Source organism: Gorilla gorilla, chromosome 13 (genome assembly GCF_029281585.2).
Source record: "Gorilla gorilla gorilla isolate KB3781 chromosome 13, NHGRI_mGorGor1-v2.1_pri, whole genome shotgun sequence".
Taxonomy (NCBI): domain Eukaryota; kingdom Metazoa; phylum Chordata; class Mammalia; order Primates; family Hominidae; genus Gorilla; species Gorilla gorilla.
The window spans coordinates 80,470,063-80,486,329 of NC_073237.2; the positions used below are offsets into that span (position 1 = coordinate 80,470,063).

Genomic DNA, 16,267 nt, shown 5'->3' on the forward strand with positions numbered 1-16,267 from the left:
AACATTACACATTCATTTAATTCTTTTTTTTTTTTTTTTTTGAGACGGAGTTTCACTTTTGTTGGCCAGGCTGGAGTGCAATGGTGCGATCTCAGCTCACCGCAACCTCTGCCTCCTGGGTTTGAGTGATTCTCCTGCCTCAGCCTCCCGAGTAGCTGGGATTACAGGCATGCGCCACCACGGCTGGCTAATTTTTGTATTTTTAGTAGAGACGGGGTTTCTCCATGTTGGTCAGGCTGGTCTCGAACTCCCGACCTCAGGTGATCTGTCCGCCTTGGCCTCCCAAAGTGCTGGGATTACAGGCATGAGCCACCATGCTTGGCCTCATTTAATTCTTAAGGCCAGTTCTCTCAGGTAGATATTATAATCTTCATTTTAAAGATCAAACAGTTAATGTTCACTGGAGCAAACAGACAGACCAATAGAACAGAGCAGAAAGTCCACATAATCCCAATACAGGGGACTTAATGATAAAAGGGATGACAGTCATCCCTTGGTATTCCTGGGGGATTGGTTCCAGGATCCCCTCAGATACCAAAACCCTAGGATGCCATAAAATGGCGTAGTATTTGCATATAATGTAGGCACATCCTCCGGTAAATCATCTCTAGATTACTTACAATACCTAATACAATGTAAATGCTATGTAAATAGTTGTTGTACTGTATCATTTAGGGAACAATGACAAGAAAAAAAGTCTGTACATGTTCAGTACAGACATAACCATTGCAGGCCTAGCTACATTTTCTATTCAAGGTTGGATCCAAGGATGCAGAACCTATGGTTACTGAGGCCAGCTGTACTAGTATTCAATAAGTGATATTGGGACAACCATCTAGAAAAAAATGTAAAAAAAAAAAAAAAAAAAAATCTGAAGCCATATCTCACACCATTTAGGAGGACAAATCCCAAATGGATCAAAGACAAATATGAAAAGTGAAACCACAAAAGTTCTACTAGAAAGGATGAGAAAATTTCTTTATGACTTTAGAGTGGGGATGGCTTTCCTATGACACAAAATCTAGAAGCCATAATAAAAGAGATTGATATATTTAAGTATGGAAATTTTTTTTGTTTGTTTGAGACAGAGTCTTGCTGTGTCTCTCAGGCTAGAGTGCAGTGGCGGGGTCATGTCTCACTGCAACCTCCACCTCTGGGGCTCAAGCCATCCTCCCACCTCAGCCTCCTGAGTAGCTGGCACTACAGGCGCTTGCCACCAAGCCTGGATTTTTTCTTTTTTTTTTTTTTTTTTTTTTTTGTGGAGATGGGGTTTCACCATGCTGGTCTCAAACTTCTGGACTCAAGCAATCCTCCTGCCTCTGCCTCCCAAAGTGCTAGGATTATAGGTGTGAGCCACTGCTTCTGGCCTAAACAGATAAATTTACTTTACATGTGGAAACTTCTACATGGCAAAAAAGAACTACAAAAAAATAAAAGTACAGATGGCAATATGGAGGAAATATTTGCAATTCATGCCACAGATAAAGTGTTATGCTTCCTAACAGATAAATAGCACCTATTAATGTCTGAGGAAAAGACAACCTTACCAATACAGAAATGAATAAGGGTAGGAATAGACTGTTCAAAGAAGAGGACATGCAAGTGGCTCTTAAACATGCAAAAAGATGTCCAACCTCATTAAACAAGAGAAATGTAAATTAAAACACTGAGGTACCATTTCCTTTGCATTTTATAAACTAAAAGTTTAGTTAAATACTGCACTGTGTATGGTTGGTGGAAATATCAATTAGTCAAATCTTCATGGAGGACAAGTTGTCAATTTATTTGACAAAATTACAAATGTACATGCACTAAGTTTCAGCAGTTCCATTTCTAGCAATTTCTCCTTTATAGGAGAAAATTTTGCCTACTTCACTCTTGTGCAATATACTCGTATAGTCACACCTGTGGGAAGCGACATAGGTAGAGGCTATTCACTGCAGCTTTTTTTTTTTTTTTTTCTTTTTGAGACGGAGGATTGCTCTGTTGCCCAGGCTGGAGTGCAGTGGCGCAATCTCAGCTCACTGCAAGCTCCGCCTCCCGGGTTCACTTCTCAGCCTCTCCTGTAGCTGGGCCTACAGGCGCCCGCCATCACGCCCGGCTAATTTTTTGTATTTTTTAGTAGAAACGGGGTTTCACCGTATTAGCCAGGATGGTCTCAATCTCCTGACCTCGTGATCCGCCCGCCTCGGCCTCCCAAAGTGCTGGGATTACAGGCGTGAGCCACCGCGCCTGGCCACTGCAGCTTTTTTTTGTTTTGTTTTTGTTTTTTGTAAAATATGGGACACTAAATATTTGTAAAATATGGGACACTAAATAAATAGAAGACTATGAAATAAATTATAGTAGAGGCATGTGATATATACAAAAGAATGAAGAAAGTTTTTATGTAGTGATTTGGAAAAAGCCCTAGGATACGTTATGCAAAAAAAAAAAAAAAAAGAGCAAGGAACAGAACCATGTATAGAGTATGCTGCTGTCTGTGAACCATGAGTACAGGGAGTTTACCCTCCTCCCCACAAAGGAGAATCTATGGTTGCCCCTGTGGGTAAGCTGATGGTGTAGGACACACAGTTCTGGATTCAGCTTTTGCTGGTGAAATTGCTGGCTATCCCCGATTGGGTAAACAAACCTAATTCCTCAGAGATCTACACAGTGCTCACCCCTCCCCAGCTGTCAGCGTTGTATCCAACTGTACTGGTACCATAATTTTTGATTCTCTGAGGGCTAGGACTTCTCTTTTCTTCCTGGACTCAGGGCAAGGATGGTCGGGCAAACTTGCTTTTGTCTTATTCATACCCAAAGCATCTGTGTTGTCAGTGTAAAAGGCTACTGAAGACATAAACCGTTTATAGTTCCAACACTGCAACTAGAAAATTCATCTTTAATCCAGTGAGGATAACCTGGTATATCATTTGCCAAAGGTTGTTATTAATACAAAGTGGATGCCAGTGGTTAGTGTATGAAATCACACATAAGCCCAGGCTTGCTGACTGGTTTCAACTACCATCTTTTTATTTAAGTGGACAGATATAACTGGATGTCTTTGTTGTGTACAATGTCAGTGACTTTCTTCCTTGCTAGCAGAATCTGAGCTTTTGATTACTGGAAGTAGTCTGACTTTGTATTGGAAATATGTTATCTATTCCATGATTGATCATTTGGTTTTGTCCAGAGGCCTGGCATAAGATAGGAAACATGCTGTTGGCAGACAAATCTCTATGTGTCTCTGCACTTTTTGTATGTCTCGCGAGAAAAAAAATCATCGCTAGTCATGAATTTGTGCAAATATTTGACTACAACATTTATTGCTCATTTGTTAATAGTCATAAAATATAGGAAATATCCATGATGGCCAACCATAGGGGATAAGTTAAATTATGGTTCCTCATATAATGGAATGCCCTTCAGTGATTTTAAAATGATGATGTAAAAGAATATTTAATGTGGGAAAATGTTCTTGACATATTAAAGGGGAGGGGGAAAAGCTTCCCCAAAATAAATCACAATAGTGTGATCTCATTTAAAAAGTGTTACACATACATACGCACACACACACAGACATTGAATGGCGATACATCATGGATTATTAGCACTTGATATATTTTTGTAATGGGACATGGGTAAAGTTCTTATTTTCTTCTTAAGATGATGAATTTTTCTACAACAAATATGATTACGTTTGCAATGAAGCATTTTGCAAAAGCTATTATAAAAAGAGGAAGAGGTAAAATGCCTTCCTGAGTGCCTCTCCTAATCTAGTTAGCGAGACAACACAGGATATTCTGGAGCCACCTCCAGATTCCAAATCTCTGCCTTTGTCCTCTCAGGCCCATACAGATCCCCAGCCAGTTGCTGGGGAGACTATCGGGATCTGTGCGTTTCCTTGCCATTCATTTCTGGTCGCTGTCTGTGCTATACACCTCAGCAGAGGCACAGGTAAAAACCTTTAACCTGATTAAAATTCCCCTCAAGCATATTCCTGGTATTACTGGTAAGAGGAAGGAGAACGCATTTCAGAAATTAATTTCATCCTCATGTCATCGGAAAGGCCAGAAAAGAACAACCCCCCCCCACCACCACCCATTTTAAATGCAATTTTGATTGGATTCTTTCTGAATACTTCAGTAGCTTTTGAGAAACAAAACAAAACAGCGTTCCTGAGCGCCCAGCTGCAGCCTCCTGCAAGCACATCATGTTCCGCACGTCTCGCTGGTTCGAGGACGCCTCGTCTGTTGCTATGGAAACAGAGTAGTCAAATCAGACTGCGACGGAGGACTCTACTGAGTCCCCGAGAACAAATTGTTTCCTTCTGTTTGGTTCCATTTGGTTTAAGTAGCGGGGGAGACCCTCGCTTTCTGGATAAACTATTTTCCCGGGCCGGACACTGATAAATGGATGGTTAAAGACAGCAAATAATCCTCAACTCGAGATGTCCTTGTCAGAACGGGCTGCGGCATTGAGTTTTGATGGGTGAATTCTAATGAGAATTAGGGTCTTTGTTTCGCACAAGTGCTTTCAAGAACCGGCCAGCCTTTCCCATAAATGGGATTACATTTATTGTAGCCACTGAATAACAAAATTTTCAGCCGAATTTTCAGCCAACGGACGCTTCTGTAACTCGCAAGCTGCTTGAGGCAAAATCGGTTTCAGAGCGAGCAGAGCTCAACGCTCACGTACGTCAGGCTTTCTTGCACTACTTTCAAACTTCCAAGTGTTTTTCATATTTCTTGTTTCTTATGTTTTCATTCATGTTCCTGTACTATGAACATATGAAGTCAAATGCGAATGTAACTCTTACTTTTATTGGGGACTAAGAAAAGCCAAGTGATTTTTCTCAAAATGCAGCAACGGGCTGTTATGTGGCACAGGGCCCGGCTAATCAAATCCTATTCAACCATCAGTGACCGCACGGTGCTCTGGTTGCCCTGTTATTCCCTTTTGAGACTCAGTCATCACCGGTCTCCCATTTTGTGGCCTGAAGCCAACAATTTTCTAAATCCCTGTGAAGAACAACAGATAAGTAAAGAGGCTCTGAAGATTAGGAGGGAGAGAAAGGGCCACAGGAAACAAACTACCGTGTGGGTAAATCACACCTGCACATCCCAATTCATATTTCCAGAGTGTAACATATTCTGAAACACCTAAAGAATGTGTGGAAAATAGAAGTTCTTCAAAAACAAATATTCTGTAAAAACTAAAAGCAACCTAAATGTCCTTCAAGAGTAGAATGGATATAAAAGTTGTGGTATACAGTGAACTACTACTCAGCGATAAAGACAGAATAACCTACTGGATAAAACATATACATTATGTTGGGTGAGGAAAACAAGGAACAAAAGGGCATGCATTGTATAATTCCATCTATATGAAATTCTCTCTAATCTATAGGGGAAAGAAAAGTAATCAGGCTTGCCTGGAGGGATAGGGGTGAGATTGGGGTACTAGAGAACTTTCTAAGAAAGTCAGTGAGCTACATTTGACTGGGGTGATTGTCATGTGAGTGTACACATTTGTCAAGATGCATCGAACTGTTTACATAGAATCTGTGCATTTACATACATAAATTATATCTCAATGAAGAAAAAGAAAGTGTTTTATAGCCTTTCTCTGTGGGGTATTCTTTTAAGTGCTTTACATGCGAACGTACTTAATCCTCACAAAAATATGAGGGAGAAGTATGTTTATTTGCATTTTACAGATGGGGAAACTGAGACAGAGTGGTTACATAAATTTCTAAGGTAATGGATCTAGTGACTGGTGGGGCCAAGATTTGAGCCCTGGCAGTCCAGCTCCAGAGCTGGGCTCTTGGCTGCTGGATCACATTTCCATACCTGCTAGAAGCAGCAACCAGCTTGTTCTCTGTTTCCTAGAAGAGCTTTTCCAAATATGATAGCAGAACAATTGCTCATATAGAGAGAATCAAGCTACACTTATTTATGCATTTATTTATGTTGGCTTTTGGGATACTTCTAATAATTCCATTTAGCGTCAACATAGTCAACACTACTAAACTGTAGGCTTGCATTGCACATGATCAAGAAGGCCAATCTCCTGAACTTTGTTTGCTAATCATTGTACAACACAGTTGATATTATAAGACAAGCAAAATTATTTACCTGATTTTGCTAAGAGGAAGGGGGAAATGTGAAAGTGATTCAGGCATTGGGCTAGAGAGAAGACTCATCCACTCTGATATTATAGCTTATTGTATTGTTTATCATATATAGAGAAAAATTCACAGGGACATCAAAATATTAACTGACTGACTATAGGAAATGAGATTAAGAGGAGAGGAAGATTTTCAATTTCTCAATTTGCAACGTTTAAGACAAGTATGCATTTTTAATGAGATTCTGTAAGTTAGCCAGTCAACTGTTCTTGCTTGTGTGAAGGTTAGCTATTTTGCAGTCCTCATTCATTCACTCTTTCATTGGTTAAACAAATATTTACTGAATGTCTACTGAATGCCAGGTACTAGGTACTGAAGATACATAAGAACTAGTATTCTAGAGGTTAGACATATGGACAAATAATCATGGAATGAGATAGGCACCCTGCAGTTGAAAGGATTTTGTTTAGACCAGGGAATACTGCCCCAACTCTGCTCTTGGCCATAGTGATCTGTGGGTTTGCCAGTTCTGCATGACCAGAAGGTGGAAGGAGAGATGAAGCATTTCTGAATGACCTAAGGTTTTCCTATCCTCTTATTTTATGAATATTATTGGAAGGATGGCCAGTACTTGGAAGAGGTAGGCTCTAATTCTTTGTGTTCATATGGCTTGTAAGACTTCGGTTTTTTCCTAATCCTGGTTTCTCATGGCAAAGTGGTTGGTTGTCAGTGGCCAGAGGACTAAATTTCAAGGTTGTCACTTGAGTACTTTTCTCTGTTCTGTGGCTATAGGCTATATCCCTAATACCAGCCACTGTCCTTCCATTTTGCAAAATGCATAATGGTTAAGAAGGGCTGACTTGATGTAGGTTCACTGTTTAATCTCCAAAGTTTCCTGGAATGAAAATGCAAAGTAGCCCACTAATAAACAGGTTGAAAGTACTCATTCTATAACCAAGGAGCAGTCACATTGCCTTTGTGATATAAAGGAAAATATCATTGTTATCACAAGGTTGTGTAGTTTTTAGAGCCAGAAAAAGAAAAGTCTATGGTTTTCTTCCTGCTTGAGCTTAAAACAAAATTAAGAAACAGGCTGTAAAGAGCAGCCTTTCTTAGGACCATATGGTTCATTAGCACAACATGGTGTACCTGTACCAGAGACAGTTATTGAGTCCTGCACTCCTACCTGTTTGTTTAAAATGTGAGTGATTGCCTCCCCTTGCCCCACTCCCGTACAGTCAGGGTAACTTAATCCTTCCTGGCACACTGTGTCCTTGTTGGCTTATAATACCTTCTTTATAAGCATACTTGATTTTTGGAATTGTTCTGTAACTGGAAATCAGTCTTATTGGACAAGTGCACGTCTTAAGCTCTTCACAGTGCCCTACCAGCCTAATTAAACTACAGAAATATGAAAGCAATCAAGTGGGAGCATTTGCAAAATGAATGCCTGTTAGTAATCTGCATAGTTACAGAGACTGTCACTTAGACCTAACTGCTGGGATATGTTGACTTTACCAATGGGGAGAAAAAAAAGTCAGACAATGCTCTGTATCCCATGACTCCAATCTATTTTTGGCTGAGACCCTAAGGCCTCTCCAGGGTCAGAGAATTTGTTTATAACCAGTTTCTGGATTGCGAAGAGAAATATCATTTCTGCCCCTCTCCCCTTTTTTTGCAAGCCAATAGAAAACAACACGGAGAATAAGCAGCAGTAAACTTCCATCTTCATTGAAATGAGGAAACACTCATATCTGGAACCATAATACTGTATACCAAAAGGGGCTTTCAGGCTAGGGAAAACTACCAGTGGGAAGACACAGAGGTGGCTAGGGGCTTTGGATTTCATGGGTGGACTGGACAGAGTATGGAGTTCTCCCAAGGAGATGTTGCAGCCCTGGCTTGAGGCAAGGTCGGGGAGCACAGACCAACAGCAACAATCTGTCAGCAGTGAGCGGGCTCAAACAGCTGAAAAACATAGGCATGCCATCTTTGCCCACTATATGTACGTGGGTGAAGGAGAAACTGGGGAAAACAAGCAGCCTCCAGCTTCTATGTCTGCTGAAGAGGAATAAAAACGTCACCATGCACCAAAAACCTCCATTAGGTTTTTCACTGGGAGAAGGGCCACTTACAACGTTCACAGGGTATTGGTGAGGTTTCTGGAGGTAACAAGCTCAAGAGGCTTAACCAGCTCATTTTCCTGGTCCTTGGCCTTTACTATCCTCTTATAATATAGCTCAGGAATAATACCCCCTTTCTCAGTTCAAGGATGCACAGCACTAATAAGGAATCAGCGTAGGACCTATGTGAACATGTTGCATTTATAAAGGAATGTCACACGTATACACAGAAAGGTCATATCAAAGCAGGTAAAAATTGAGACAACATATTTCTCCAAAAACCAGTCTGACATCTTATAATACCAGAAATATACACACACTTCAAACCTGGGAAATCATCCTATGAAACTGCTCTGACCAATATGGTAGCCATTAATACCTGAAATATGGAGTAACCAAGTAACAAATTTTTAAATTTAAAACTGATACTCATTTCAGTTATTGGAAAACTTTTAAGCACATTTAGACCGACATGGGCATGTAAATTTACTTTGCAAATTTAGATTTTATGAAATCTAAACATGGATTAAGTATTATCAGTAAAACTTTAGTGTCTCAACTGAGATATGCAAACCAGACAGACTTAGTTTCATAAGAATGAAAAATATATCTTACTGAAATAATATCTCCAATGTATTGAGTTAAATATATTAAAATTAATTTTACCTGTTTTTTAGTGTGGCTACTAGATCTTAAATTACATGTGACTTGCGTATGTCTATCAGACACCATTGCTATAGAAAAAAAAGCACCAGCATGCAAAGTAAATGTACATGCACTGTCCAGAGTAGGAAAAAGAGAACCCCCAAACCAAAACCTGTAAACAAAGTAAATGCATGTCCACAGAGGAATGGTATGATACATATACATAACATTCTGTGGGGTATGATGAACCAGGACACCAAACATTGAGAATGGGGGGAAAACATGCAAATATATTTTCCTAAAATAAAGTCTGAAGACTGCAAGGGCACATTGAGCTCCAAGGAAAATTGATACAAATAATGAGAAATATTTTAGTATATCATACTTCAGGGATAAACAGTCCTCTGGACATTAGGCCTCCTCCTTCACCACCACAAAAAAACAAAACACACAAAAAAACCCCAAATATTTTCACATAGATTTTTCTTTTAAATTACTCTTGTACACAAACAGAAGGAAAAATAGAAACAAAATAAATTACTTAAGGTATTTCAAAACCTTTTTCACATTCAGTGTCTGTTTCTTGACTTGGTAATTGATGTTTGTGTTTTCTCACAGCATGTGGTCTTCATGCTATTAAGAGCAGTGGTGATGGGCATTTCGTTAAAGAGCACTCCACCATTGTCTCTGGAATCTTTTTCTTAGACACTGACACCCATTCTTCAAGTTTGATACTGATGCCATCCTGGTCAATGAAATTATCAACGCAAGGTTTTCAGAGCTCAACCAGGACTTTTTTTCCTCAACTGCTTCTTACATGGCTTTTGATTGAAGAGTAGCTGCTTTGTCACCAGGAATACGTTACCAAATGTGCAGATGAATAGGCCTACCGCTATGGCTTACAACAGGATGGCTCCTTGAAGGGAGACATGGATATTATATACCCTTATGGTGTATCGTATTACTTCTGCAAAATATTCACTATCCCTCCCTATGACAGGATAATTTAACTGTGGTGACTGACATCGTGCCTGTCACAGGACTTGTTCTGGCTAATGGAATGTCATGGAAGTAAAGGGTATCATTTCCTAGCGGAAGATGAAAGAGCCATCATGTGGTTCCCACCTTTCTTTTCCCTCTTAAGACCAACATGCCCCCCTTAGAGGCTGCTCCTTTAGACTGGGTCCTGAAGCAATATGGATTACAACCAACATGGATCATTACAAACATATGAGTGAAAAATAAACCTTAAGGCACTGAGGTTTTTGGGTTGTTTGTTTCTGTAGCGTAATTTATGGTTAAATTGACTGATAGAACTCTTAAGCAGAATGGATTTAAACCCTGGTTTTGGTATGGTCCACGTGTTCTCCTCAAGGACTCTTGATTTCTGCAGGACTTCCTGAGGGTAGTCAGTGAGTTGGTGATTGATGACTAGTTTTCCCTTATGTGAGATTCAAGTTCAGGCTATTTCAGGTAAGCCAAGGTATATGCAGAGTGACCTCACCTGAGATGTGCTTAAACTGAGTCACCCTGGACTACTTAGTGGACACTAAGTGGGTGTGGGTGAGTCAGAGCCCAGTTGTTGGGAGCTGCCGTTTATAGCTGTATTCGGGTGAAATGCCTTGCAAACATTAAAGTCAGAAAATCCCATTGAGACTGGAATCAACAACACCTCACTTTGGGACATCATAGCGGTTCTTGGTGGGGAAGGGGCTGGTGGGGAGGGAGGGGAGGAGGAAAATGTTGTAGCTTTGAAGGTCCACTCTTGTTTTTCTTCATTCCTTGCAATTAAAGCTGATTCCATTATGGAAGCATCAATCTGTGGACAATAGCTGTTTTTCTTTTTCTTTCCAAAGCAGAAAATTCAGCATCTGTACTTCAGAGTTCCACTGGAGAAGTGGCTGACCTCAAAATGTATTAGGGATCCCATTGCAGTTAAAAGTTGATGGATTCAACAATGTGCAGCAGCCCTTCAAAGAATACAGACTGTGGTTTCCTCCTGGGATGACTTCACCAGGACCCTTGGCAACAGTGCTGGTGGAAAGTGGAAAGAAACAGTTACATGAGCCATAGATGGCAGAAACAGTAGGTGAGCAGACAATGACATTAAAAATAGTTCAGGGCAGGAAGCTGATTTTCTTGCTCACATTCTGGTTACGGTGGATTAAAGGACAGAGACACTGGGGAATTTGTTTTGGCTTCTAAATTCTGGGTGTCCTCAAGAACTTTCCCTATTTCCTCCATAACAAGCAAAGATAGGATAGAATCAATCCTTATAAAACACTTGCACATTAAGGATGGCACCTTGTGTGGGAACACTGATTTTGCAAATTAAAACTGTACAGGGTGGGGGTGGCTGGCATGGGTCACTGGTAGTTTCTTGTTCACCATAGACGATCATCGTGTTGTCTGGACAGCCTGGATCCCCTTGAAGGGGAGCCAGCAGAGGGTAGCAGTTAAGGGCATAGGCTTAGCAGGAAGATCAACCTGAATTTTGTATCTCACTTGTGCTTGTGCTAATTTTGCTGGAGTAGACATAGCTTCCCTAGGCCTTAATTAATTTTGTGGAATGAAAAAAAAAAAAAAAGATAGTGCCCAACTTATGCAGTGGTTGCAAGGTTTAAGTGAGCTAATTCATACAAAGTGCGTAACACACAGCTGGGTGCATATTAAATGCTTGAGTAGCACTAGCTAGTGTTATAGTTGCTAGCCTTATCTGAGAAAAGTCAGAGTGAAAGGTGGTTAGAATCACTGCATAAGTTCTTACTTTTAAATAGAGTCATAAAGTTATAAAATTAAGTCGATGAGTGAGCGGAGATTGCGCCACTGCACTCCAGCCTGGGTGACAGAGCAAGACTCCGTCTCAAAAAAAAAAAAAAAAAAAAAATTAAATGGATATTTAGGTGTGATTTGATTATTAATGGAGTATAAAGAAATTATAATCAAGAATACAATACCTGCTCAACAGACTTTGGCAACAAGCTATCACCTTGGTTGTGTTTCCAGGGAAAGTGGAGTTGAAGGCATTCTCTAAAACGTGATGGCAGTTGATGTCCACAGGAGTGCTGGAGAGTATGCCTAGAAGTGGAACAGAGTCCCATTTATTTATTATTTATTTTTTAGTTTTACTTATGTATTTATATATTTATTTATTTAGAGACAGAGTCTTGCTCTTTTGCCCAGGCTAGAGTGTAGTGGCATGATCTCGGCTCACTGCAACCTCCACCTCCCGGGTTCAAGCGATTCAAGTGCCTCAGACTCCCAAGTAGCTGGGATTACAGGCACGCACCCAGCTAATTTTTGTATTTTTAGTAGAGATGCGGTTTCACCACGTTGGTCAGGCTGGTCTCAAACTCCTGACAGCTGGTCTCAAACTCCTGACATCAGGTGACCCGCCCGCCTTGGCCTCCCAGTGTGCTGGGATTACAGGCGTAAGCCACTGCTCCCGGCCCCATTTATTTTATTAATTAAGGAAGTCACTGAACCCTCATTCTGTTCTTAGCTCCTCCACCACACTGCACACATTTAACTTTACAATATGCTTAAGAGCAGCTCTAACTCTCAGCTTTCTGTGGCAGCGTGTGCTGCACATGCAAGCTGGAGGCACTGCCTGTCCTGAAAGCTGCCATTCATCCTGTGGGCACTGGGACACAAAGGACAGGGTGCGGTACCTGCGATGCAGGCTGTCATGAAGCAGGCCAATGTCCCAGCAATCAGAGCTCTCACTGCCCCCGAGGCGATATCACGCTTTCTGGAAGGAGCCATGGATGCTGGGAAACATGGAAGGAGGGATGTGAGATCAATGTTGAAGTACTGATTAAAACTCTTAGCCTCTGAAAATTGTTCTGAGGCTGGGCTCAGGTCAGCTGACTTTTTTTTTTTTTTCTTTAACTTAGCTGGGAAATTCAAGATTCAAGAACTTAGTAATAAACTCCACATACAGAGAAATTCTCTGCTGTGGGAAGAAGGGAAGAGGCTTGTTTGCCAAAAGGCTCAAAGGCTCATTCTCCACAGAAGAAAAACCTCCTAAGTTTCATCCAAAGGGCTGTTTATTGAGGTCATGGCAAGGCAAAAGAGTGGCAGGAGGCATAGACTAAGGAGATGATGTGCAACTCAACTGTCACCATCTACTTCTATGCCCATGGCAGACACCACTAAGAAATCACAGCATTCGTCCACTGGACTTCCAATGGCTCTCAGAATCCTTCTCCAGGTGCCCATCATAAACCTATTGGCATTGGCATGTAAGGTGAAGCCTACAGGTCACCCCTGGGCTGGGAAAAGCATCTGTATGTTTGAGAAAATTTTTCCTGAGGTCAGCTTGGGTGTGCAAGGGAAAACTATATTGCAGACTAGAGATTAAAAAAATAGACCCCAGAGGACTCATGACTGTTGCAAAGGGCTTTGTTTTTTCTGACATAACAGTACAGAGCAAAATGGGGATCCAAGCATGTCTATGGCACATCTGTGTTGTTGAAGAATGTTCTTTTCACTTACTGAGTCCGCCGATCACGATTCCTAGGGACCCGATATTGGCAAAACCACAGAGAGCGTAAGTGGCAATTATCTCAGAACGAATCTGTAAGCAAGCATAAACACATATGTATACACAATCTGATCTGGCTTAACAAATCTGACATCCAACTGGGCTTCATTTTGACCATAAATTCAATATTGACAAATAAGTGCACAGTCCATGGTATCAAATACCCATTACTTCCTAGACCTCTTTTACCATCTCCACTTGAATTTTGTGGGAAGATGGAAGGGGGCTGTGTGGACTCAGTGACTCTCTACAAAGGGCTTACAATTGGTAGCCTTGGCTTCTACAAATGCTGCTTCCTGGTCAATAATACCTTCTAATATTCCATATGACCTGGCCATCTGCTACAGTGTGCCAGGGACAGGACTAGTTGCTGGAGATACAAAATTGGTCCCAGAAAATATTCACATTACATTTACTTGAAAAAGGACTTATTCAGACTATATAAAGAACTGTTATAACTCAATAAGATGACCAACAGCCAAGGAAAAATGGATAGAGATTTGGATACTTCACAAAAGCTATGTAAATAACCAAAAAGTACATGAAAAGATGTTCAACATCATTAATCACCAGGGAAATGCAAAATAAAGCCACAATGAGATACTACTATACCTCCACTAAAATTAAAAAATACAAAGTGTTGACAAGGATGTGAAGTGACTAGAACTTTTATACACTGCTGGTGGGAATGTAAAATGACACAGTCTGTTTTTGAAACAGTATGGAAGTTTCTTCTTAAGTTTACTTGCTCTGCCTGAATGACCCAGCAATTTTTCTAGGAGAAACAAAAACACATGCCACAAAAAGATTGTACATAAATATATATGGCAGCTTTATTAAATAGCCTCATGCTGGAAACAACTTGAATGTCATTCAGTAGGCAAATGGATAAACAATTGTGGATACCCATAAAATGAAATGCTGCTTTGCAATAAAAAGGAAATACATGCAAAAACATGAATGCTAAGTGAGCAAATGTATATGAAATTCTAGGGCTGGGTGCGGTGGCTCATGCCTGTAATCCCAGCACTTTGGGAGGCCGAGGCGGGTAGATCACTTGAGGTGAGGAGTTCAAGACCATCCTGGCCAACATGGTGAAACACTGCCTCTACGAAAAATACAAAAAACAAACAAACAAACAAACAAAACATTAGCCAGGCATGATGGTGTGTGCCTGTAATCCCAGCTACTCGGGAGGCTGAGGCAGGAGAATCACTTGAACCCGGGAGGCAGAGGTTGCAGTGAGCTGAGATCGCACCGTTGCCTTACAGCCTGGGCGACAGAGTGAGACTCCATTTCAAAAATAATAATAAAAATAAAAGAAATTCTAGAATATGCAAACATAATTTACAGTGAAAGACTGGCTATTGGTTGCCTGGGACTAGGTCTTTGGATGGGGATGGGAGTGGGGTTGTTGACTACAAATGGCCATGAGGAAAACTTTTTTTTTTTTTTAAAGGTGTGATGGAGATAGTCTATATGTTGATTATAGTTGTGGTTACACAGGTGACATCAAAACTGAGCCCTTAAGTTGGTATGTAAATGATAATTCAGTGAAAAGGATATAATTTAAAAATAATTATGTTAGTAAAAATGAGATTCTCAGCTATCACAGGAGCTTCCTTATAGTCTGGCCATGGTGTGTGTACCACAACTCTGACCACTCCGTGGGAAAGTTAGGATGCCCAGTTGGAAGTAGGAGAAGGAACATCCCTTTCACGGGGCAGTCAGAGGATGGAAGATGAATTCGTGAAAGCAAGGGTGTGGCCCTGTGACTCAAGAGATTCTGCTTAGGCCAGACAATTTTTCCTCAGTTTGAGGACTGACTATAGGAAGCTCAGAAGATTCCGTGTACTCTGTTGTTCACCAGAGGCATACCCAGTCTGACAAAGGTACCCACGTGACTGAAGCAATACTTTTCCAATATTCTCAAAACCCTATGATTTTGTTCAAAGAACAAACCGAGCAATGCTACACTCATTCAAGACTCAAGTGGCCATGGTAAGATTTTTGTTGATTCCAAGGCCCCTCTTCTCTCTCATGGTTTCTGAGAACTCTCCTTTGTTGATATTTTCCATCAGCGCGCATACAGCTGGCAGGAAAAAAAATATTTCAAGTAGGTATGCAGTCTACCCTTCCTGGAAAAGCTGTCCTTGTTCCCCACTTTTATTCTAGTGCTTTTCATTTAGTTCAGCTGGCTTCAAAACCAGGCATGCTTATTAAGAGATTGTGGGGAGAAAGATGACATAAAGAGCTTGAAACTCCTCTTTCCCCTTTCCAGGGATAACTGAGAAGGGGATACACAGATGTGGCCATGATGGGTTTTAGAAGAGAAAAAGGAGTCTGGGATAATTCCAGGTTGACTTTGCCCACAAATGTGCAAGATGATGTGATGAAAAGAGATGCACCGTACTAGGAAAATATTAATAACACACCTCACAGCTCTCCTTGTGTCTGCACAGGCAAAGATGCCATACGTACAGGATGGTCATTTTAACACTATCTCTGATAGTGAAAAAACAGATAACTGCTTATCAGCATGGGACTGGTTAAGATGAATTACGGTGTGCTATACAATAGAATACTATGTCACAGGCACTGATGTGGAAAGGTACCTGAGACACATTATTAAGTGCAAAGGACAAGGTTAAAAACAGTGAGTATACGTTCCAGGGAGAAGAGCTCCAGAGAAATAAGAAGGATGCCTTACTTTTTCCTTTATCTTTTCTTGGACCTTTTGAATTCTATACTATGGTATGTGTTACATGTAAACAAATGAATAAAAACAGGCAAAGTATTATCTTTAGGAAAGAGAAAGTGATGGAATAAAGGGCTCATCCT

General features: G+C 40.7%; 1 protein-coding gene across 1 annotated transcript in view; it reads right to left on the bottom strand.

Annotated features, from left to right (window-relative positions):
* Positions 1–8,411: 8,411 nt before the first annotated feature.
* SLC28A3 (solute carrier family 28 member 3) overlaps positions 8,412–16,267 on the bottom strand; it is a 65,930-nt gene continuing 58,074 nt past the window's right edge. The window contains exons 15-18 of the mRNA XM_055350883.2: positions 13,378–13,459; positions 12,552–12,650; positions 11,838–11,958; positions 8,412–10,914 (exon numbers count right to left, since the gene is read on the bottom strand). Coding sequence (XP_055206858.2) covers positions 10,788–10,914; positions 11,838–11,958; positions 12,552–12,650; positions 13,378–13,459 — 429 coding nt within the window. The 3' untranslated portion in view covers positions 8,412–10,787. The remainder of the gene's footprint in view (positions 10,915–11,837; positions 11,959–12,551; positions 12,651–13,377; positions 13,460–16,267) is intronic.